The sequence below is a fragment of the Micromys minutus genome, assembly GCF_963924665.1.
Source record: "Micromys minutus genome assembly, chromosome: 4".
NCBI classification, from domain to species: Eukaryota; Metazoa; Chordata; class Mammalia; order Rodentia; family Muridae; genus Micromys; species Micromys minutus.
The window spans coordinates 34,244,660-34,268,243 of record NC_137973.1 but is presented as its reverse complement, the minus strand read 5'-3'; the positions used below and the strand labels follow the sequence as shown (position 1 = coordinate 34,268,243).

Sequence of the window (23,584 nt, the reverse complement as noted above, 5' to 3'; positions counted from 1 at the left end):
AAAAAAAAAGCCAAGCACTGACAAAAATGTATTAGAATACATTTATGCAAAAATGCTTAAAATTTGTTCTTTTATCTTTGTTTTTTAAAATAAAGTTAAAAGAAAATATAGTTCACAGTTCAGAGAAATGCTGGGCAAATGAACAACATAAAGATATTTTATGTCAGTTCATGTATTTAAAAATTCCAGAGTGTCTAGATTATTCTAGTTTTTATTTGGAGATTGCTTACCAAGACCTGAAAATATTGTAGTAAGCAATCACTGACTTATAATGGCCGCACACCGGCCAGCAGCACTTTTCCGTATGCTGCTCAGCTGTGTGTGTTTTACAGACTTCACAGTTCATGTGCACAGTTCACGTTCTCCCATGACACTGGCATTTAAACACATTAGAGGAGGTGGTTCTACTTTAAAATTGTCTAAATTTTCTCCTGCTAACTCTGAGTGTTTTTTCGGGTACAAATCCATGATCGAAAAAAATTCCAGCAGATGGAAAACCACATCTTTGAATAGAATTGTCCTGGGTACAGAATGTGCCACCCTAATAAGAAGTTACATGGGGTTCTTTTTAGGAAAACATAGAGCTTTTGCAAGTACCTAGAGCCTACTGCAAGTACCAAGTGACAATTGAAATGTCATTGTCATCATTATCATCGTAATCATTGTCATCAAAAGCTCTATCAAACAGGGTGGGTACCTAGATCTAAGGATTTCGAAAAGGTAGGGAAGACATACTGGGAATATATTAACCTTTTCTATTTCCTTTAATTGGTTTTTGTCTTTCCTAGTCAAGGTCACAAAGAATTCACCTTCCAATCCATCACTTATGCATGTGGACACACATCACACATGCATATAGGAGCATCTGGTGTCACAAAAATATTTCAACATAATTTGAAAACTAAGGAAAGCATTTCTCATTCCTAGTAATGATCATAACAAATGGCTCTGAATTGGAGATCACTGTGCAGAATGTATTTTTAAAATATTTTTTCAGATGCAAATGGGAATTTAAAAAACACACTGATTGATTTCCATAGGCAGAGTGAATGAAAAGTTTCCCTATGTGGGGAAAAAAAAAAGATCAGACAGAGGATCTAGAAGCAGGAATGATGGATTGCTCCTGAGGTGTCACTGTGCTCTGACAGGGCAGGGTGCTTGTCATGCTAATAAACACTCAGAGCAAACATCACAGACAATTAGTTTGATCCTAATTTAGTGATTCTTTCCCCCTTGTTTTGATATTTACTTGTGACTCTGTTTCTTTCCTGGGCCCCATTCATGCTACAATATTAAAGATTCTAATTCTTGATTACATGCCCTAGATGTTGCCATTTCACAAATAAGGCGACTTAATATATTTATTGCAACTCTTTAAGTACACATATGAGCAGCTCCTTCCCTAAGGAGCAGAGGTGACTTTCAGGTTTGCTCCAACACACACTACAGTGGCTTAGGAAGTGGGGAGGTCTTTAACTGTCCCATCCACTAACTTCTGAGTTCTGTGGGACCCATGTTCCATATGGTACCTTCTTTTCATTTTCCCGTCTCTGCTGGTCCTTGGATTTAATCTGGAGAAGTTGAAATTTCAAGAGTTTCCCCACCAATGGTAAGGTTAGTTTCTCTCCACTATCCATGATTGTTTTGGCTGCCAGCAACACCTGTAAAGGGACACAGTTATTAAGAAGGGTGACACTTAAAAATCTTTGATACAGTCTATCAGTGATAAAAGAATGTCATGGCGGACGTGATGCTTTATGCTTTGTAATGTTTGTCTTAATGGAAAGACGGCTCGTTACCAGGCGAACCCATAAATGGGAAATGTTCCCAGGACCATCAAGGCTGGGTCATTTTATTATCAGCTCTGTCTCAGCAAGATGGTAAACACTTTGTACAGTGGTGTTAGACTCCCAGGACTGTGCTTAGTAGACATGGGCAAGGTCCCATCAGGGATGACTGGCAGGTGGTCACTTTCATGCTACAGAAAGTCTGGTGTTATTTGGTGTAGCCAGCAGTCCAAACTGTCAATCTTTGACTTTTTAGGATGTTATAATTGAATCGAGTTTTATAATAGTGTAAATGACTGTGTTGGCAGTCCCTTATTTCTTGGTGACCAAATTCAGGTGAAAGATAGAACTACTTGACACAGGGGCACCGTACGAATGTTGCCCTGCCCCCTCATCCCTTGCTGCTTAATGTTGATCCTGTTGGTATGTGGACTAATTGGGGTGAAATGAGGTTATTGAGTTTTCTTTGGGTGACGACAGGCCCCAGGAACATACAGCTGTATTGTCCAGATGTGTGGCAATGACAGCCTATTTTATGGCTGTGTTTTTTACAGCTTGTTTCCCCTAAATTTCACACAACTCTCTAACATCTGGGTTCTTTTCCTTGGAGCCCTATAACCACTTTATTTACTGCAAAAAAAAAAAAAAAATCATGTAAAATATACCATAAAAGTTGTTACGTGTTTCTCTTTATTCCTGTTATCTCCCTAATAAAGTCCACTTCTGCCTGAAAGATTGTCACAGAAGCAATCTAGTTAAAGCTTTTTCAACCTTTTGGTTTTTTTTAAGGAGAATCATATTTATTTATAACCTTAGGATGAATTAGGTGTTGCTACAATGTTCTGACATATGGCTTTTCTCTCCCCACCCCTTGGAGCAATCACTCCTCCTGTACATATGGTGTCAATTTCAGGCCCTCGGTCTCAGACAATGACCGTGTGCATTGCTTCTCTGGAGCTGTGTCTTGTCTGAAGCTCACATTAGTTCTTGGGTCAGGGTTTCCATGACCAGTCGAGTCTCTTTGACTTTCCCCTTTGCCAAGGGAAATAGCTTAAAGAAGGGGAGGTGCATATTTTGCTTTGAGCTGGGGAAGGCCCTGTGGATCTTCATGTGCCAAAAATGTAATTGGACCTTGTAGAGATTATAGAGGTTCCTGCTCTGAGCTGCACAATGAGAAAGCCAGGAAGAGGATGTCTTGAAAGCTTTCCTTTCCAAATGCCAAAGGAACAAACCAGAAACCAAAAGCCTTGTGCATGCGTGTATGTGTTTATGGGTGTGTGAGCATGTGTCTGTCTGTCTGTCTGTCTGTCTGTCTGTCTGTCTGTCTCTCTCTCTCTCTCTCTCTCTCTCTCTGTGTGTGTGTGTGTGTGTGTGTGTGTAAGAGAGAGAGAGAGGTACTCTTCAAAAGCACAGTGCTTGCCTCTGGTGGCAGGCTTTGTCCTGCTGGCACACAATATGGAAAGGGCATGACAGATGTGATTTTAAAGATCAAGAAAGTGGACAGGCCACCTGCAGATACTCTCCATTTATCGATGACCAGCTCCAGAATGTTCTGGGATCCTAAGGAGACTGCTGCCCTGGAACTTACTATAAAATCAAGCTGGACCCATCACCAAGGGTGGGTGTCAATGTTTGGTTTGAAAGGTCATTTTTTTTCAATAGTGGCTGAGCAGTGTGCTGACAATCAGACTGCTTTGTGACATCTTGTCCTAAATAGTCAAATTTGGGGTTTCAAAGCACATGGCAGCCTGGTATGGAACGTTTCTATGGAGCACAAAGACTGTGCCAGTGTTGAAAGGAGTTGGTGCTGGAGTGGGCTACCTAGAGTGGTGGCATAGTCTTTTCCCTGGTGATCTTCGCAGACAGGATTCTCACCTGTGCCCAGAAAGGTTTGGGTGAACTGTGCCTAGTGTCCTGAGTGTCCTGGTTAGAGATGGGATGCAGCTGGACAGGCTTTTTAGCCTCTTGACCCCAGGAGTCCATGGTCCTTTTCTCACTGGGTTCAGATGTACTAGAAGGACAACCAAAGGTTCCCACAGAGAAGTATTTCACAGGCTGTACACGTTAGTTGGTATACCTGAAGACTGTAGAGTGCTCGGCTTCAATAAAACCCCTGCACCGCAACAAAGTAACAGGGATGACCTACTCTTGATTTGGAGAGATGGGGGATGGGGGCTGACACAGGACGCCTAGCCCTCCATGAGCTGTGGATGCAAAGCTTAGGTAGAGTAGAAGGTGATGCAGCCCTGAGGAATGCCTCCTCCAGACTGTCCCTGATGGCCTAGACACGCCCACAGACAGCACTGCCTACCAGTGTCAGCATCAGCAATGGAGAAGGCCGGGCACACCTCTCCTCTCGGCCTGCTCTGAAGTGATGTGACCCCAGACACTGGCTGTTTAGATTGACCTTAGGATAGCTAACAAAATGAAAGCAAACAAGTCTGCGCCAACTTAAAACTCGAGACTGAACCTTTGCTTGTGGCATGTGAGCCATCCCCAGGAGAGGCAGCAAAGAAAGGTATTTATTTACAGGTGAGTTTCCAACAGCACTTCTTGCTTTCCACACCGTTACTCACAGACATAAAGTCGGAAGCCAGGTTTTATTTCAGGTGAAGAATCCTCAGAGGACCTTTGTGTGAAAACTTACTTCTAGAGAATTAAATAGTGAAAAGGGGGTTGGGGTTAAGAGATGGCTCTCTTTTTTTACAGAACACTTTGGAAAGGCTTCATTTCCCTGCCTGTGTGTGGTAATTAGAGAAAAAGAATCAAACTTCCAGCTTTCAGGACTCTAAAGATCAATATGCGAGCATATATCTGGGGATGTATATCTTTATAAATTTTTTATTGAATATTTTATGTATTTACATTTCAAACGTCATCCCCTTTCCCCCTTCTCCCATCTCCCTCCACCTGCCTCCATGTAGGTGCTCCCACTATCACCCACCCACTCCCACCTCATTGCCCTGACATTCCCCTACACTGGGGATGTGTATCTTTTGTGCGTGTGTATTTTTGTCTGGGCACCCCTGCCCCCCCCATTGAGAGTGTATGTGGTGGCAAGATAACAAGGGCTGTGAGTATTGAAAGTCTTGATGGAACACAGCAGAAAGAAACTGGCAGCAACTAGATGAAGATCTAGGCTTCCCAAACTGGTCAGAAAAAGTCGCATATGGGTTTGAACCTAGGCCCTCATCAGGTCAAAGTGTCAAATGAATGTGCCTGGCTTGAGTCAGAAACCCAAGGGGAGAATGGGATTCATTAGGATGGTGGAAAAAATGTGATGGGGCGAAGTCTTATAATCTCAGGAAGCCTCCCAGGTCAGGGCTGCAAGTGGAAGAATCTGCTGTCATAAGATTCTGAATGCGACCTATTCTGGGAAAGGCCGCTGTAGAAGAAGGCCAAACATTACGGTAGAGGTGGGATGCATTTCTTATATAGTGTGCATGGATGCCCTTTCTGTTAGGCTCTTTTGTGATTCTGAGCACACTAAGAACATCTGCCTCTGCATCACTGTGCTCTGCGACTCCATCATATTTGCCATTTAATGTTTGAGACAACAAATATAAAACAAACAAAAAAACCCAACCTATTTTCTTGTCTAAGGACCAGCCAGGCTATCCCGGAGACACTAGTGCTCCCCCAACCACTCCTTTTTGTGGCACTGTCTCACATATTAAGTGCAGGCATCTGCCTTACCAGTGCTTAGAATTGGTTCATACATTCCCATAAGAACTGGATGGATGGATGGATGGATGGATGGATGGATGGATGGATGGATGGGTAGAAAACCATGAGGTTTCAGCCCGATTTCCCTAGTGTGCTTCACACATGGGACAGCTTATTCACTGTAGAACATGCACATTTGATCTCATGTGACTCTGAGGATGATTTTAGATCCGCATTTCTCCTGCCTGGAGAATTTTAATGCAAGTTGTGGAGGACGGAGCAAGGAGTGGCTATGGAAGATAGAAAGTCAGGAGCCATTTCTTTCAGAAGCTGTGAATAATTATGGTTCCCCAGCAGGGAAAGGGCCTTTAGTCTGAGAGATTTCCCTGGAGCCCATGGGATTTTGTTGTAACTGTCACAATTTACAAAACACGACTGTATATTTAGCCTCATTTCTTTCGCTACATGATTTAGGATTGGTTGGATAAGCTGGCATACAAGAACAGAATCTCTGACCAGAGATACATGTGGCTAGCACAGAGCTGAGTGAACAGGCTTTTGGATACAGAGGATCTAATGTATGTATGGTTTTTACTATCACCTTCTTTTGAGTAAATCAGTTTTTAGTATATGATTGACTCACATTAGGAAGAATATCCATGGCAAAAATATCCCAACAGTAGCGAAGACTGTACAGTGAAAAGAGACTATATCTCCAACCCTTACACTAGTCCTCTTTCTATAGATAACCACTGTGAACCAATCCACAAACCACATGCAGCCTTCCATAATTCATTCCCTATACATGCACAAACAGACCTCTTCTCTCTCTCTCTCTCTCTCTCTCTCTCTCTCTCTCTCTCTCTCTCTCTCTCTCTCTCTATCTCTCTCATATGTGTGTGTTTGTGTCTCTGTATATATATATACAGAGCACTTCTTAAAATTATATTTGTCATCTATCTGCTAATAACATTAAAAGAACAGAGAAATTATTTATTTTAGTGTGTGTCTCTATGTGCACAAAACGTCAGTGTTTAGAGTCAACTGTTGCCCTCTGTGGGCCTGACTCTATACACTCGATGAAAAGGGTGGCAGAGCAGGAAACCTATCAATAACTGACAAGTGCTCCTATGAGAAGGTTCTTGCTGGGAACTGTGGCTTCCTTAGTGCCAGACATGATCAATCTATTGCTTCAGCCATCTGACAACTTACCTGAAATATATCTCAAAGGTACAAGTGAGAATATTATTGTCGAGTAGCTTTGAGCAGGTTACTTAACCCCTTCAAGCTTCAGAGTTAAAAAAAGGTTCTATCTGTAAGCTTCTCACCAGTGATACTATTGATATTTCGAGACAGTAATCTTTTGTTGTGGAAGTTTTTCTCCTGTGAATTATAGGATGCTTCTTGCATCCATGGTTTCTACCTAGTTGTGACAGTCAGTGTCTCTAGACATTTCCAAAAATGGTATCTGTGACGTCGGGGGATTACCCATTATTGAGAAAGGTCTTCAGGAAGAGAAAATGAACAGCACTGTTGTCAAGACAATACTGAGATTTAAACTAACAACAATACAGACTTGGCATGGTGAGTGATGCTTTCATTCTAAATCCCTGTTACCTCTCAGTGGTATCTAAGTATAGTGTATGGGTTGGAGACTCCCAAGAGGGTTTCAGGAGGGATGAGAATAGAGGAACAGCTGGATGCATGACGTGTATTACCAGCTGCCTGGAGCCTGACCACTAAGTGCATTCAACACCAGGAAAAATCAAGGTCCATTCTGAGAAAGGCAGGGGAAAAGAAATATATATATTACAGAGCAGCAGGCAGAGGACCTTAGAAGTAGAAATCTGGCTTTTCTGTACAATGTCTACAAGGTCAGAGAGAAGCAGTCTATGGCAAATACTCTGTAGCTTCAAAGCCTCCTCTGCTCTCTTCCTTCATTTCCACTGCCTTTATTGAGTGCTGACTGCATTTCGGTCTTCATGCTGCTAGTTCCTTCATGCGTCTAGCCTACCCAGGCCACATTCTTTAAGTAATGAATAATTTCCAATGAAGCATAATTGGAAAAGCAGCTGGAAGGACAAGGCAGCCGTGGGAGCAAGCCACAGAGATGGGGGGAGAAAGAGGAAAGGAGAAAGAACAGAAATGGCCGAAACACATTTTCTCACTCCAAGAAGAGGAAAAGAAAATAATCAAGCAATATTAAATTGTCTATCCATAAATTCAAAGGTGACAGACAAGGCAGGTTCTATATAGATCATAATGTCCGCCCCAACACAAATGGGACGTTATGAAAGTGTTCGGGCCACAGCCTGGTGAGAAGTTCATAATGATGACAAATATCCAGAGCAGGTGACTCCCAGATTATTTTCAGCTGTCCATAATTAAACTGGTATCCATCTCTCCACAGTGTCAGGGCTGTGAAGTCATTCCAGTCATTGGACCCTTTACATCTGCGTTGAAATGAAATAATATTTGGCAGTAACAAGGACTCACTGAAGCTGAATAAACAACCCCTTTCAAGACTATATAAAAGCGAGTAACTTAATAACATTTGACAGGGATTAAGACCTCTTTGGGGCTGGAAGGAAGTTTCAGAAAGCAGCAATAACAAATATGTGGAAGGCAGAACCGACCCTTGCTTTAACAGACATCTATAATTTCAGCTGTAATGAATCTCCCCAGAGAAATGTGTATTTTGAACATCTAACAGATACGGTCCCTGTCAAAAAGCACGTGCCTCCTGGAGAAACAGTTGTGGGGCTTGCTCTAACGTAAAGAAGCAAAGAGAAAAACTTCTGTTAAGGAGTATTTTGTATCCATATAGAATGTATAATGGTAGTGTCTGATAAAACAGTGCACAGAATGGAAAGGCAAGCCCTTTTCTTTGGGTGTGTAGGTGTGTGTGATCACCATGGCGTCTTGTTGGCATGGTGTATATTTATTTAATATTTATCATCTATTTGTTATTCACATGTGTGTGTGCCTGTGTGAGTTTATGTGGAGCCCATGTATTCAGGAACCACAGAGGCCAGGGAGGGTGTTGAATCCCCTGGAACTTGAGTCACAAGCAGTTGGGAGCTGCTTTTACTGGGTGCTGGAGACTGGACCTGTATCCTCTGCAAGAGCAGTGTCTTAGGCATGATTTCCTCTACTGTGACAAAATACCACGAACAAAACCAACTTGGGGAGGAAAGCGCCTGTTTATGCTTCAATTCAAAGACCAGGGTCCATCACTGTGGGAAGTCAAGGCAGGAACTGAGACAGAAACATCGGCTTGCTCTTCATGGACTTACTAGCGGCTTTCTTACATAACTCAGGCCCACATGCTTCGGTGTGGCACTACCCACAGTTGGCTGGTCTCACACCCATCAATCATTAATGAAGAAATGGCATAGATTTAATTAAGGCAATCTGATGCAGGCATTTCTCAGTTGAAACCCTTTTCCTAAGATCACTTTAGCTTGTGTTAATTTAACAAACCAACCAGGACAATCAGTAATTGATTTTAACTGCTGGTCTATCTTTTCATCTCTCTCTCCCTCCTTCCTTCCTTCCTTTCCTCCCTCCCTCTCTCTCTCCCTCTCCCCCCTCCCTCCCTCACTCTCCCCCCACACCATTCTTGGCCTGAATTACAGCAAAATGTTTTTTTAAGACCAAAGTCTAATTATCGAGGCTCAAACCAGCATGCCTATGTATGATCAAGGCTTCCTTCCAAAACCCTCTTATGGCACCAGGTGGGTTCCCATGGCTTTTCTTCCATGGGACCCTTTTCCAGTTGCACTTCCTTTTTGGTGTTCAGGCCTTGGGCCCTCATAGTGATCACCGCTCCTGTTTGGGCCACTCCTTTCCTTGATGGCCACACAGATCCATCTCCTCCCTTAGGTTCCAAACAGCACCATCCCGACATTGCCATCACTGCCCACTCTACTAGGTTAAACTTCCTCCATGTCCCACTCTGCTTTTCTCCATAGCATTTATCTTTTCCATTACCTCTTGTCTACAATTCAGTAGTAACCCCCAGGAAAGCAGTGACCCCTCTCTCTTATTTTTCCACAGATAAAAATTCAAATCCGTAAATGAAGATGGTTAGTTAATAATGGTTGGATGCAATCAAATGAGATCTATGTCTCCCCACTTGGCTTTCACAGCTAGCCCGAGGTTAATATGGGTTCTGTGGAGCGGATAGTGTGGTGTTGTCCACAAACACACAGAGCTTTGTCCAGTGGCTGAATTATCCTTATATGCAGTCCTGGCCATGTTCCCTTTTACCTATCTAGCTCCTAACATGAGAATACTCCTGGTAATGTTAACATGGTCCAAAAGAGCAATCTGTCAAGAGCTGGACTTTTTCAGATCACCCACGTATTCAGAGGTATTCCAAACTCCATGGATTTGGAGACAAAAGAAGCTCTAAGCACAGTGGGAGCTCAGGCAGTATCCATCACTGGGGTTAGGATTGGAATTGGCATCTTTAACAGGTCCTTCAGATGATGTTGAAGAATGCCAAATCAGAATTGTGGCAGCAAAGATGAGATGATGGAAATGGAGAAGCTCATACCAAAGAGCATGTCCGGCTTCTCACACTCCCCAGACCCAGAGATTGCTGTCCTAGTTCTATTGGTGTAGGTTTTGATTGTGTTTCTCTTGTGTCCACTCCTGCAGCTGAAATTTTAGTAGTTCTGTGCATCTGCTCCTCTTGAGGTATGCTGGGAGGCTGCAATGGGCTGGGTATCCTTTTTGTATCTCTCACAGCACCTGGAATCTGCTTTGAAATTGCTTAAAGACAATACTGCCCATCCTGAATTCCAACAGTTGGTGGGGCCTTCTATTATCTCAGCGAGGCCCTGAATAAAATCACATGCTAATAAATTCCATACTTAAAAGACATGGCCAGTGAAAATGTGATCGCATACCTAACTGTATGATAGCTTGCTTATCAAATCGAAGGTTAGAAATTTAGTGTTGAAGAGGGCGAGGTTACATTGGAATTGTTAGAATGTGAATTGGCTGAAATTGCCTCTGATGCATTTTGACAATATGTGTCAAGAGATTGGAATGATTTGTAGACTTGGAATTTACAGTTTATGAAAACCCTCATAAGGAAACAATTATAAGTATTGGTAAACAGTATAAATTTAGCAGAGATGAGAGAAGTTAAATATATTCCTGAATAGAAGCAAACTTTCTATCACACATCCCAAATATGGATTTAAACACTAACATCATCCTGTGCGAAAAAAACACCCCATAATTTCTATCTTTTAAAAAGAGATATAGAGCTCCAAGTGGTAGAATATTCTACAGATCTATTTAAGTATCTGTCAGTACATGGCCTATGGTTTTACTATATTTTTCAAATTATCTATAATTTTCACGACTAAAATATATTGTCATTATATTAAAACAGTTTACAATGTACGCATGCAACCAAAATACTATACAGCATTTAATCAATGTTGAGGGTGCTACCCCCAGTCTCCCACAAACTTCCTGCACCTCAGTCCAGTGTCTCTGTCCAGTCGGGCCCTCCTGTGCTCCTAGATCCTCTGTGTTTCTCAGACCTTTAAAGAATGCAGCGATCAATTAGCAGACTACAGTAGCGCTCTGTATAACCCCGCCTGCATCCACCTGCTGAGCTTTCTCAGGCTGTGCTCTCCTCCAATGCTCTCCTCCAATGCCAGGAAAGCCCACTGTCTGGAAAACCTTGTTCTGTTTGCTTGATTGCCAAAACTTCCTTTCTGACGTTACTTCTTAAGTTGCCCACTCCTTTTTAAACACATTTTCTAAAACCCTTTCTATCAAACCTTGAGAAAGACACAGGCATCATTCTGTGCGTTCACTGTGTTGCTAACGACTTCTTGGTTATCAAGTGGTAAGAGGCTCACTCATTTTCATCCATTTTTTTCCCTTAAATTGCAAGGAACTTAAAGGCTGGTGATAGCTTTGTGGTCGACATATGATAAGCAACCAGTAGCACATGCAACCAATAAAATGCATGGTGGACTAAAGAAATAGCGTGAACATCTCACGGAGATATTTAGCAACCTTGTGCCCTATTAAAGGGCACCCTGTGCCAAATTCCAGATGACATGCAGCCAGTCCTGCTCTCTTTCCCAGCTCAGCCTTGCAGGGTAGCAAAGTGTGCTGCTTCACTAGTTCAGCAAGAGAGTATGTCTGGGGTGCTCTCTCGTTCTCTATATCTCTCTGTCTCTGTCTCTCTGTCTCTCTCCCTCACTCCCTTCTCCCCTCTCCCCAAGTTTCAAGGGTCAGAGCTGGAGCTGCTACAAGTCACTGCTTTTCTGTCTTTCCTCTGTGCTCACCCCCACTGCCCCTTTTTGAAGCCCCCTTGTTTATTTAAGGCTTGCCCCGTTTTCTGATCAAGCTGTTCAAGGCTTGGAGGTGGCGATGCTAAACTGACTGGAGCTCTTGGCTTCAGTGGTGACAGTTTAAACCCTTACAACTTAAGCCACACACAAGTCCTGGTACATCTGAACTGGAAGCACCGTGCTTGTGGACTCAGCTTTGTCTGGGGAGGTGAAATCTATGAGTCACTATTTCTTCAGGTTGTAGATAAGCCATTGCTATCCGCAGCCCATGATGCTGAGGGCACAGTGTCTGTACATATTCATCGATGCCGTATTTACCCGTGTGATCACTGCGTGAGTGCTGGAAGACAGAAGATACTTATGGATCAATGTGTTCTGTCAAATTCTGTGCAGCGTCTGATTACAGCTGTCTTAGTAGTAAATATTTTTTGGGGGGGGATTATGGATTGGGTGTGGACGCACATGCTCTTAATTCCTCAGGAGGAATTAATAACCTCAGGAGGCTGAGGTTTCTATTAGTTTAACACTAGCCTACATGGTGAGTGACTACTGCCGCCAGGGCTATAGAGTGTGAGACCCTTCCCTTGAAACAAACAAACAGAGCGAAATAGACAAAAGCTGGTAACGTCAGCACGATGATGTAAGTGACGTGCTTGGCTGTAGAGTCTATCTCTTTCCGGACGGACCCTGGATCTCAGTCACGACGTAACTCCCAATCCAGACCAACCATGCCTTTTCTCTTCTCGGCACCCCAAGTGTCAAGTGATTCTAGAGATATCTAAAGTTAATGTCTGCCAATCTACAGCTTTCTTTCCCTTGCCTATTTTGGCTTGCTGTGATGATTTATACGTTTATGCAAAGTGACCCGAATTCTATGCAAGAGATTCCCCACCACCACCACCACCTTTTTGAGGAATCACATGAATGATAGATAGTAAAACCTAACCCATGAGGCCAGCTGTGTTTGGCATTTTTTCCTTTAATGGTTAAAAAAAAGAAAAAAAAAAAAGAAAAAAAACAAGAAAAAGAAACTAACCTTTTCCTTTATGTTATGGCTAAAAATAAAAATTGCATTTTTACAATTGTACAACCATTCCCAATACCTAGCTTCAGAACTTCTTAAATATTTATCCTTATTTTACATGTAATGAATGCTTGCCTGCATGTAAGGCTGTACACCACAGGTCTGCAGCGTCAGTGGGATTCAGGAAAGGGCATCAGATCCTCAGGAACGGGAATGAACAGATGTTCCTTAGGTGCTGTGCGTGTACTGAGAACTGAACTTGGGTACCTGGAAGAGCACCTAGTGCTTTTAACTGCTGAGCCTTCTCTCCAGCACCACAGGTAACTTTACACTGAGGGAAAACACTTTTGTAGATCTACCGGAAAAGACTCCTACAGCTTACTCTTTTCAGGGACAACGTTTTGACAGCGACCTGACACTGACTGTATAAACGTGTTGAACTGTGTTCACAGCAGGCCTGAGATTCATGCAGCCCATAGGTAGCAGGTGGACATTCCCGGATGAGCAAATTTAAACAGATTAAAGTTAACTATCAACTTCTTGCCTGCAGGGTCTGCGTGTTGGAGAATTTGGGGTGTCAGAGTGAGCACTGGGTTTGGATCAAGATCTGGCATGAAGCTCTGCCATTGCCAGTTGTAGTAATAGCCAAGCCCCTCGTTCTTTTCAGCTTTGTTCATCTGCTTTGAGGCGGTGGCACCTAAGGCTGCTTTACCAGCTACTGTGTGGATCAAAATGTGATTCTATGTGGGAAGGAAATGTGTAGTCTAGGGGAAAAAAATCTTCCAAATGAGAGTTACCACTGCTGTATTCTGTTTTAAAATGCTATTTATTTTTATTTTTTTTACGTATAGTGGTGTTTCGACCACGTGTGTGGTCTGTGTGAAGGTGTCAGATCCCCTGGAACCTGAATGACAGTTGTGAGCTGCCATGTGGGTTTTGAGAACTGAACCTGGGTTCTCTGGAAGAGCAGCAGTGTCCTTAACCACCGAGCCATCCCTCCGGTCATTATAATTGTATTCTTGATGATCCCATCCAAGAGCATGAGCATTTGGTTCAGAAAACACAGGTTTTAAGAAATACCACGTTAATGAACACGGGAGACAGAATTGAGCTGTAGCACACTCCCACCGTTGCAATATGCCGACACCGTTCCCGTTGGCCTGCAGCATTACCTTAACCCTCGGTCTTGCTAACTCTTCTCACACCACTGGGGCACACGCACATCCCCCCAGAGAGCTAGCTTTCCTCCTGATACATAAATACATGCTGAAAAGCATAGCGGATGTAATGGGCTAACATTCCAGAGCTGCAGGTTCATTTCATTTAAAGTAGGGTTTTATGGACAGTTTGCCTGAACTCAACAGGCGGGTCTGGAGCTATTTTTGGACAGGCAGAATATCCAGCACCTCTTAAATCACATCACACTGCGATGGCCTCTCCGCCTCTGTGCAGGGCGGGCCTGCATTCATAAAATGGGGTGCTGGCAAGACTGAGTTTCTGCTCTGAGTCGGATGAGTAATACTTATCACAGCCTTTGGAAGAGGAAAGCACCATACAAAAGCCTCAACAACACATTTTCCTGTTTTCTGCAAGGAAGGGGGCAAGTGTGTGTGTGTGTGTGTGTGTGTGTGTGTTCCTATATTTCTCCAATGGCTGAGGAATCCTGAAATGAGCCACTATAGGAAGCCCCCTGACAGTGTTCTGTGATGGTTTTGTGTGGGAAATTGAAGCAAGTTGGCAAGAAGAATTCTTTCTGCATAATTCAAAGCAGACATTTTACTGAAGAAAAAGCAAATCAGAAATTTGCTGTCGGCCTCTGAAATTTTATTAGTTACAAAAGGTAATATATTACTCACTTGCACCAAATCCAGATAGGGTCTCCCTTTCTCCCAGCTTCCTCGAATTCTAAAATGAACGTGAGAGCATGCAATACAAGATCAGCTTCTCACAAAGGATGTAGGACTTGGTGTGACCTGAGACTGTGTCACACCTTATTGTCATCTGACCTGCTTCTCTGTGGCCCTAGAGAAGAGTGAAAGGCTAAAAGCAAGACTTTGGAATGGCTGAAATAATTAGATATTCCCAATAAAGGTATAATCTAAGGAACAGTTCCTTGACAGCAGTGTATAATCCTGGGTGGGTGCAGGTAATTTCAGGTTACTCCTGACTGTAAGAGGACATGGCACACTTGTACAGGTTGGGTAGCATGGGGGCACGTGGGCTTTGCAGGCTTCCTGTTAGCTCAGCTTACTGTAAACGTCTGATTACTTCCAAATAGACTCCAAGTAAGTGTGAAGTCGAAATGTGAATTTTAACAAGAGGGATTATGAAACATTTTCAGTCTCTGTGCACAAAATATTTATAGAATTGATTTCCTATGTTTCAAGATGTTAAGACAATTCTATTTTATATTTATATATTTGAAATAACATAGAGACAATGTTATAGTGCCTTTATATTCTAATGCTGCAAATACGGTTTGAGTGGTCTTTTTAAAATTGGTTTTCTCCACGTGATTGTTTTGCCTGCATGCATACCTGTGTACCAAGTATGTGTCTGGTGCTCATGGAAGCCAGAAGAGATCACTTGTTCCTCTGGAAGTGGAGTTATCAGTGGTTATGTGTCAGGATGTAGGTGCTGGGAACTGAATATTTGTCCTCCGGAATAACAGACAGTGAGTACTCTTAACCACTGAGCCATATCTCTAGCCCCACCAAGAGCAATTTTGTGATCATTTAGTTTTTTTGTGAAATGGATGAATGAATTCACGCGTATCTTTGTGTAAGTTACATTTAGTGTCTCTAATTATTTTTTAGTGCATGCATGCATGAATGAGTTTGCGCCTGCAGCATGCACACACATATGTGCTGTGGTCAGAAGACAACTCTCAGCAGTTGGTTCTGTCTTCCTACCATGCAGGTCCTGGGCCCTGAACTCATGATGTCAGGTTTCTGACAAGCACATTTGTGACAAGCTGCTGAGCCATCTCGCCAGCTTAATGGCACTTTTCCAATAAATATAAGTGACTTTTTAAATCTAATAGTCAGTTCTTCTAGCCTGCATTCCTGCTTGGTTTGGTACTTCTTCCTTTCTTTGTAACTGAAGATGGAGTAAAGAGTGAGGATTTGGGGACTAGAGGTCACACTGAACATACACAGAAGCAGGGAAATTGTTACCACAGTTCGGTTGCAGCTGTGCGTTCTCTCTCTCTCTGAGGAAACACCCTTTGATATCCGTGCTGCATCTTTGACAGCTTTGGTGTGTGTCCTACCCCTTCTTCTCTCCTTGGTCCATTATCCACTGTCTGGGGACCATTACCCTTTTGGCTGGAAGTTAGGAACAGTAATGATGTCAGCCACGAGGCTCAATGAAGAACAGACTCAATAAGAACCAGGACTTAATCAGACTTCCTACAAGGTATTAAAATGTTACAGAGTGACAGAAAACGAAGTGCTGTTCACACAGCTATCAAGTTTGGGCTCAGGAGGGAGGAGACCAAGTCTACCTCAGTTCTGTGTTTGTTACCCTGAACAGGATGGGAACCCTGTATGTGTGCTGCGTGAGGAATAGGCTGGGTGAGAGCGGACACCTGCTACGTTCTCCAGTCCGAGTTTTGGTGAGACTAGGGGAGGAGCGTGCAAAAGGACAATGACTCTGAAGAGGTCACAGACTCAAACTTTGCTCACCTATGTGTTAAATCAAAAATTTTCATTGCATAGCACATGTGTACATAAACTCACTTGCAAAATCCTGGGTATCTGCCCCAGTTACAAATCCATCAAATATGCAACCAATAAAGCAAGCTGAAAAGAGAAGGACTTCTGCGTCATGCCTGTGGATGTGGTCCACGATAGTTTTCTGGTTGGTAACAGTAGGCGACATTAGTTTTAATTAGAACATTAACCATGTTTCCAAGCCTTCCCCGGTTTAGCCTCCCTTCCAAGTGCTCTGTGGCATGAAGTATGTTTTTCAGCTTTTTGAGGCAGAACTGCAGGGTCATGACTGACTCTCTCATTGCTTATAGCAAGTTGGCAGCCACTTCCATGTATACCTCCTGAGGCTCCCTGTATACCTCCTGAGTCAATGTGTTCTCCATATTCTTGGGCCTCTGCAGGCTTACCAAATTCTCTCCCTTCTCCCAGGGTCTCTTCACTCAGCAACCAGAAAATGCTCTCAGAACATCTGCTTTCCAAAGTCTTAACTCTATTTCCTTTCCATTGGGTAAAGGTGTGAACTTGTCCATGAGATGGTCTTTTCTGTGGTTCCAGACTTTTCCACCTCCCTTCTTCATGTGGTGGGCCTGCTGTCCTCTTCATTTCTCTAACATTTTTCTATCCTTACAAAACTGTTTACCATAATGTTCCCTGTGCCTGAGTGATTCTTCTGGTGTTTTCTACCGGTCTGGCTGTGGCTGGCTCACTCTCCAAAGGTTCATGTGCTGGAAGTTCTGTCCCATTGTGGCAATTTGGAGACATCACAGAGACTCTAAGATACTGGTCCTCATGGAAAATACTGTCTATTGAGTTAGAATAACCCTGCTTCCTCCCTGAAGTCATTTCTTGCTTCCAAGCAGGTCTCTCAAGGGTGTTACAAAAGAATTTATCCCATCCGTGAAGGGATGTCTCTCCTGATCCCTCACTAACATCACTAGTACATACATGCTCATTCTACACATGGTTGGTTTCCTTTCTGCTTCATGACTATGCTATGTTGCAGTGTGTGAGAGCTTTCATTGGTAAAATGTCAGTATTATGTTGATTGTACCTTCTGGTTGCCAGAATAATGAGCCAGATAAATGCCCCTTATCATAAAGTTCATAGATCCAGATATTTTTTTCACAGTAACAACAATTAGTCTAGGACTATTGCCAAACTCATCTTTATCTATAGTATTTATCCTTTAATTACCTCCAATTATAATATCTAATTACCTCAATACATAATTGTGCACATGTCAGTTTTATTTGCTTTTTCTTTTCTGTTTAATGCCTGCAACTCTTGCTCAAATATAGCAAACTCTTGAGGGCAGGGCATCATATCTGTATATATATATATATATATATATATATATATATATATATATATATATCCAACCATAGATTTGGTTCTTAATAGACCATCACATATATGTGGAATGCATGGAAAATTAAACATTTTCCTCATTTTAATGACCAGATCTGATTGGATGCTTTAGCCAAAGCTGTGTACCCCCTGCAGGACCAACCTGTTACCTTTGTTTAAGTCAAGTATAAATCAAATCTTAAGAAACAATGTAGACCTAGTCTGAGAAAATTGCATATTGGTAGTCTTAGTTATTTAGCAGTTTTATGTGTGTGTGCGTGATGTATTATACATGTGTGTGCAGATTTGTGTGCTCATGAACATATGTAGAGACCAGAAGAGAATATCAGGTGTCCTGTTTTCTTGTTCTCCATCCTATTCCCTTCGATAGAGTGTCTGACTGAGCCTGGAGCTAGGCTGCCTGCAATCTGGTCCCAACTTCCTATTGTCTCTTGCCCTGCTGGAGTTCCGGAGTTATAGGTGCACACGTGGCCACACCTGGCTTTTTACGTTGAGGATTCAAACTCTGGTTCTCATATTTGTGCAACAAGTATTCTTGCCCATGAAACCATCATCCTGGTGTTTAATTTAATTTCTGATGCACGTTGAAATAATAAATATTTCACAAAGCAAAAATATTTTAACGTCTTAAAAAGGCTTGTAGGTTGCCTTTCTAGTATTTTCATTTTCCCTATACTACAAGATAACAGCATTTGGTTTGATTGAAAATAGAAACTGTACTAATAATCACTAGCTTTCATGGACATTTTCTCCCTGCCAGGTACCAAGTGTTATCTGTTCACTGTCTTATTTAGTCACAGCGGCAGCATTATAAGGTCATTGCTCTTAGTTACAGGCTATATAGAGGGAAACTCCAGTGCAGGGAAAGGTTACAGGTCTGGTAAGCCATAGAGACAAGGCTGACCCCAGGCAGTCTGATTGACTAGTGCATCTTCCTAGTGTGTCTACGTCTCACCAAATCAGAATTGGAGGCTGCAGTTGTCTCCAATGGCTCAGCATTTCAGATGCAGCCCCGGCCTTTCAATTTCCCTGGTATATTGATAAGTATTGCAGTTATCATAACCATGTACATAACCACGTACATCTTAATATAGAAATGAAAAATTCCCATTGCCCCAAACATTTTGGGCAAAAGCAACTCATCAAATTAGTCTCAACATGCAACTAAATCTATTACACGATTTTACTGTATCCATACTTTCTTTGTGTTTGTCTTGAGTGAAAGGAAAAATGAAAAAAAAAAATCAGAGAGCTACCAAAAGGTTTAAACCTTGATTCTAACTGGCTAGCATTACTTGTGTTCATGACACTGTTAATTCACAAGTGTTTCCAGAATTTTAACTGTTTTCTGTCACATGGGATATAAGTAAGGAGGCAGGTCTATGAAGTCAACAGATTACTCAACCTATGTGGTCATTAATTGACCCATATTCTCCTCTGTAAGTATCTTGTGGTGGGTAGATAATAGAATGGTGATCTAAGCTACTTTGTACAATGTGTGGGGTGGGTAAAATGCTAGATAAACAATCACTGATTAACAAATGTGGATCATTCAGTCTGATTAACTTCAGACATGAAACAGTTTTTCTGATGCCTTCTGCAGCATTTGTCTGATGGATGCTTGGGCCATGGAGTAGAGTGGAAATTTCAAGTTTTTTTGGAAACTTAGTTATGTCATATAATGTTTTTCTGGGGCAGACAGGTGAAAGGCAGTTTTGCTGAAGCAGACACCGGTGAAAGGATGCTTTGCTCAAACAGACATGTGAAAGAATGTTGACACAGATGCATAAAATGTTTTGCTGAAACAGATGCAGGTGAGAAGATGTTTTGTTGAAGCAGACATATGAAAGGATATTTTGCTAAAGAAGACATGAGAAGACATGTTATGTTTACAAAGAGTATAAATATGACCCCATAGAGAGTGGGATGAGGCTCTGGCATTGGTTCGCCTTGCTCTGCCTTGTTAGTCTTTGTCTTACATCGTTGTTGCTGATCTTTGCTTGTTGTGACTTCTTAGACGATAACTCACCAAAAACCTTCTCATAGTATGCTGGCAGTTTCTTGTTGCTTAAGTGGACTCCAGCCAATTGGTGGAGCCTCATGGTTTCTTCTGGATGGAACTTCCATTGCTGATCTGTGAGTGGTGATTGACTCTTGAACTGGACTGCTGAACAGCCCCAAAGAACCATTTATAAACAAGTCTACAACACCTGTTTCCTACTAACCTTCTTTTCTACTACCTTTGATGGGTGGTGGGCTATAAGAGAGGTTGAAGCATTTAAAAACCCTTATTAAAGCAGCTTTTTAGAAAAATCTAAACCAACAATGGACTGTTAGAGAAGCTGCACTTAAACAGCAGAATCTTGCTTTATTTTGTAGCTGATCCTCCACTGGCAGTCACATCTTAGAAATATTGACTGTTAAATCCATTTAGTTCATAATTTCTGTTAGTTCCACTGTGTCTCTGTTCAGTTTCTGCTTCCACGATCTGTCCATTGATGAGAGTGGGGTGTTGAAGTCTCCCACTATTATTGTGTGTGATACAGTATACACTTTGAGCTTTAGTAGAGTTTCTTTTATGAATGTGGGTGCCCTTGTATTTGGAGCATAGATGTTCAAAATTGAGAGTTCATCTTGGGAGAGGGAGCACCTTCATGGAAACAAGTGGGAAGGGAGTGAAAGTGGGGTGAAACATTTGAAATGTAAATACAGAAAATATTCAATAAAAATTTAAAAAAATTATTGATTGGATTTCTGTTTTGACTACTTTCTAAACAGCATGGACAGCCACCTTGCAGCTGAACCTCAAGTTTCGTGGTGCTATCATGACCACCTCATTCCTCTGGACGGATGATTGTTTGCCATGTAGGTGTGGTCAACTGCCTGTGAGCTGAACAGCAATTTGGTTGGAGGACAGCTGGTCAGCAATGGGGGTTTTGTGGATGCCTTTGTCTGAGTGGTGCTTTTCTTTGAAAATAGAGCTACAGGTCTCAAATCTGAAAGGCAAACATATTTGCACCCCAGAAGCACATTTCTAAAGCAATGGAGCCCTGGCCTTCCATAGTTCTCTGCCCAGATTGGACCTGACTTTCTCTGCTGAGCTGCTCTGACATCCTCTAGCATACAGGGGTCCAAGTTCATTGGCTTGCTCTTTTTATCGACTTTTTATATAAAGTTCACTTGGTCGCAGTTCTTCATAACCTTCTACTCCGTGATGATTTCCAACATACTGTTTCTCCACATCTCTTATCCTTTGGTTGAATGACAGATTCAAAGCCCAAATTTTGATGCAATAACTCCCTGGGTGGTTTTTATAGTCGCAAGGTGGTATTTCTTTGTTACAGCTCAATATTCCTACATTTTATTCCGAGTCTCATTATTTTACATTTACATATATCAAGTTGTATTAATTGGTTCCAGCTTTCAAAATGTTTCTACCCAGAGGCTATATTCTCCTATTTCCATAGTGGTTTTGAACCCTGGGCCTGGAGACTGTATGTGGGCCGTATTCTATAAGTATCCCCAGAGGGCTGACGTGAGACGGAAAGGATGCACAGATTCTGGGCTCCACTGTATCCTTTGAAGGTTGTACTGGCCATAATAGCTTCAAAGCATTTCAACAAGTTCCTAGGACATGATTGTCCAGGTTTGCCGTAATCAAGCCGAGCCTCACCGAGCACCCTCCCACTGCAGCTCCTGCAGCAGTTTTTAATACTTTCCCTACGAGTGGAGTCAAACTAACTGGCCTGTAATTTCCTGTGACTCCCTAAGCTCCATGAAATAATGGCATTAGCTTGGCTACTTTCCAGTTCTTCCAGAATGTTTTTGTTTTGCCTTAAGACTCAGGACTGAGAAGACCAGGGGACTCTTCCTGCACCCGCCCTGCCCTTCCCTTTATTTCTTATATGACGAGCTGCTTCTTTTGGTCTCAGAACAGCTGCCATTTTAATAATGCCAAACCTCTTAAATGTGTCTGAGTATTGTTTGTTCCTATCTCTGAGGCATTTGTCCAGTTTTCATTTTGACAAGGTCTGCCCACAATATAATGGCTTACAACTTCACTACACGGACTGGTTATCTGCAGTACAGTTGAAGAAACGACTTTAGGGCTAGGAATCTAGACCATAGCAACCTTCTACACTATAACAAAGTCTACATTCTTGGAAACGACTCTGAGTCCTTGTTAGGGAAAACCTGAGAAATATGTCCACACATCCGGAAGCTGAGAATCAAAACCCTGGAGGCAGTCCATCAAGACATTGTAACCAATCCACCAGCAGTGTCTTAAAAATGGACAAAATAAGACCTGAAGCAGAACATATGGATTTCGCACCTTCTTTGTGTATTTACTCTTATTTATGTGCATATGTTGGTTGTGTGTGCCTGTGTGTGTGTGCATCACATGTGTGCCAGTGACTACAGAGGCCAGAAGAAGGTGTCAGATCCCCTGGAGCTACGGTGGGTGTGAGCTGCTTCACAGGTGGGAGACATATGCTGGAAGCTCAGGTCTTCTGGAGAATGCAAAGCAGCTCTAACCACTGCACAACTTGTCCACCCTTCCCTCATCTTCCTAGACAGCCCTTGGTATATTATTTTTTGAAACTAATAACTAAAACCAGCATTTTTTCAAGTTATATCTTAGAAAACCCCACAAAATACCTTTATTAAAAAAAAAAAAAAACAGCAACAACAATTGTAATTGTGCCAGGTATACCTTTAATCCCAGCATTCATGAGGTCTAGGCAGGTGAATCTCTGAGTTCAAGGCCAGCTGGTTTATAAAGCAAGTTTCAGGACAGCTAGGGCTACACAGAAAACCCTTTCTTGAAAAACATAAACAGAAGCAACAACAACAAAGAAAATCCAAAACTGTAAAAAGTAACTTTTTATTGATGAAAGAAATTAATATTCCCTTACAGACACAAAATTGTAGAGCATTACATAGTCTTTAGGATTATCCCTGGATTTATTGTATAGAAATTGGTTTAACAAATATGGTATCAGTCCCCCCTCCCTTGTGAGATAATTCTGTTTTAGTAAGTTTTAAACTTTTTGTTCTTCAAGGAAACCTCAGGCAGCCATTCCAACCTCAGCCCACAGGACCCACTGGGCAGGAGAGGCCGCTGCTTTCACAAAGTGAAAACCAGCATGGTGTGTGAGCTAGATATTTAGGATGGGAAACTGAGTCAATTGTGTTGTAGAAACAAACACCATCTCATTCTGTCTTTGTCTTCCTCATTTTCAGTCACTACATCCAGTTTGACATTTTTGCATCTGTATTGAGATGCTTACCTGCTACAGTGCATCAGATTTGCATGTGTAAGAACCTTTAGACTCAGGGCACACACAGATCTTTTTCCTTAAGACATTTTAGTTGATTTTGAATGACCAACAATAGTTTCCTTTTAATTTATAGTCAGGACTTGGTATATTTGCAAAGAAAAAAGACATATGCTCAACTTGGGTCATAAAGCATAGAAGCACATAAAAGATCTGGATGTGTGTACTGAGCAAATGGGTGTTCAGTCGGAATCTAAAGAGCACACTTCCTCAGTATTAAAACTCCCCCATCTCTCCCTCCCCTTCCTTCCCTCTCCCTCTCTCTCTCTGCCTCCCTTCCTCCCTCCCTTCCTATCATCCTCATGTGGGTGCTTTGCCTGCATGTATATACATATATAATACATAAATAACATATACA

At 42.1% G+C, this 23,584-nt stretch overlaps 1 protein-coding gene across 1 annotated transcript in view; it reads right to left on the bottom strand.

Moving 5' to 3' along the window:
- SPAG17 (sperm associated antigen 17) overlaps positions 1-23,584 on the bottom strand; it is a gene marked incomplete at both ends in the record, with an annotated part of 212,051 nt that overhangs the window by 144,652 nt on the left and 43,815 nt on the right. Inside the window, one exon of the mRNA XM_080915775.1 lies at positions 1,530-1,661. Coding sequence (XP_080771901.1) covers positions 1,530-1,661 — 132 coding nt within the window. The remainder of the gene's footprint in view (positions 1-1,529; positions 1,662-23,584) is intronic.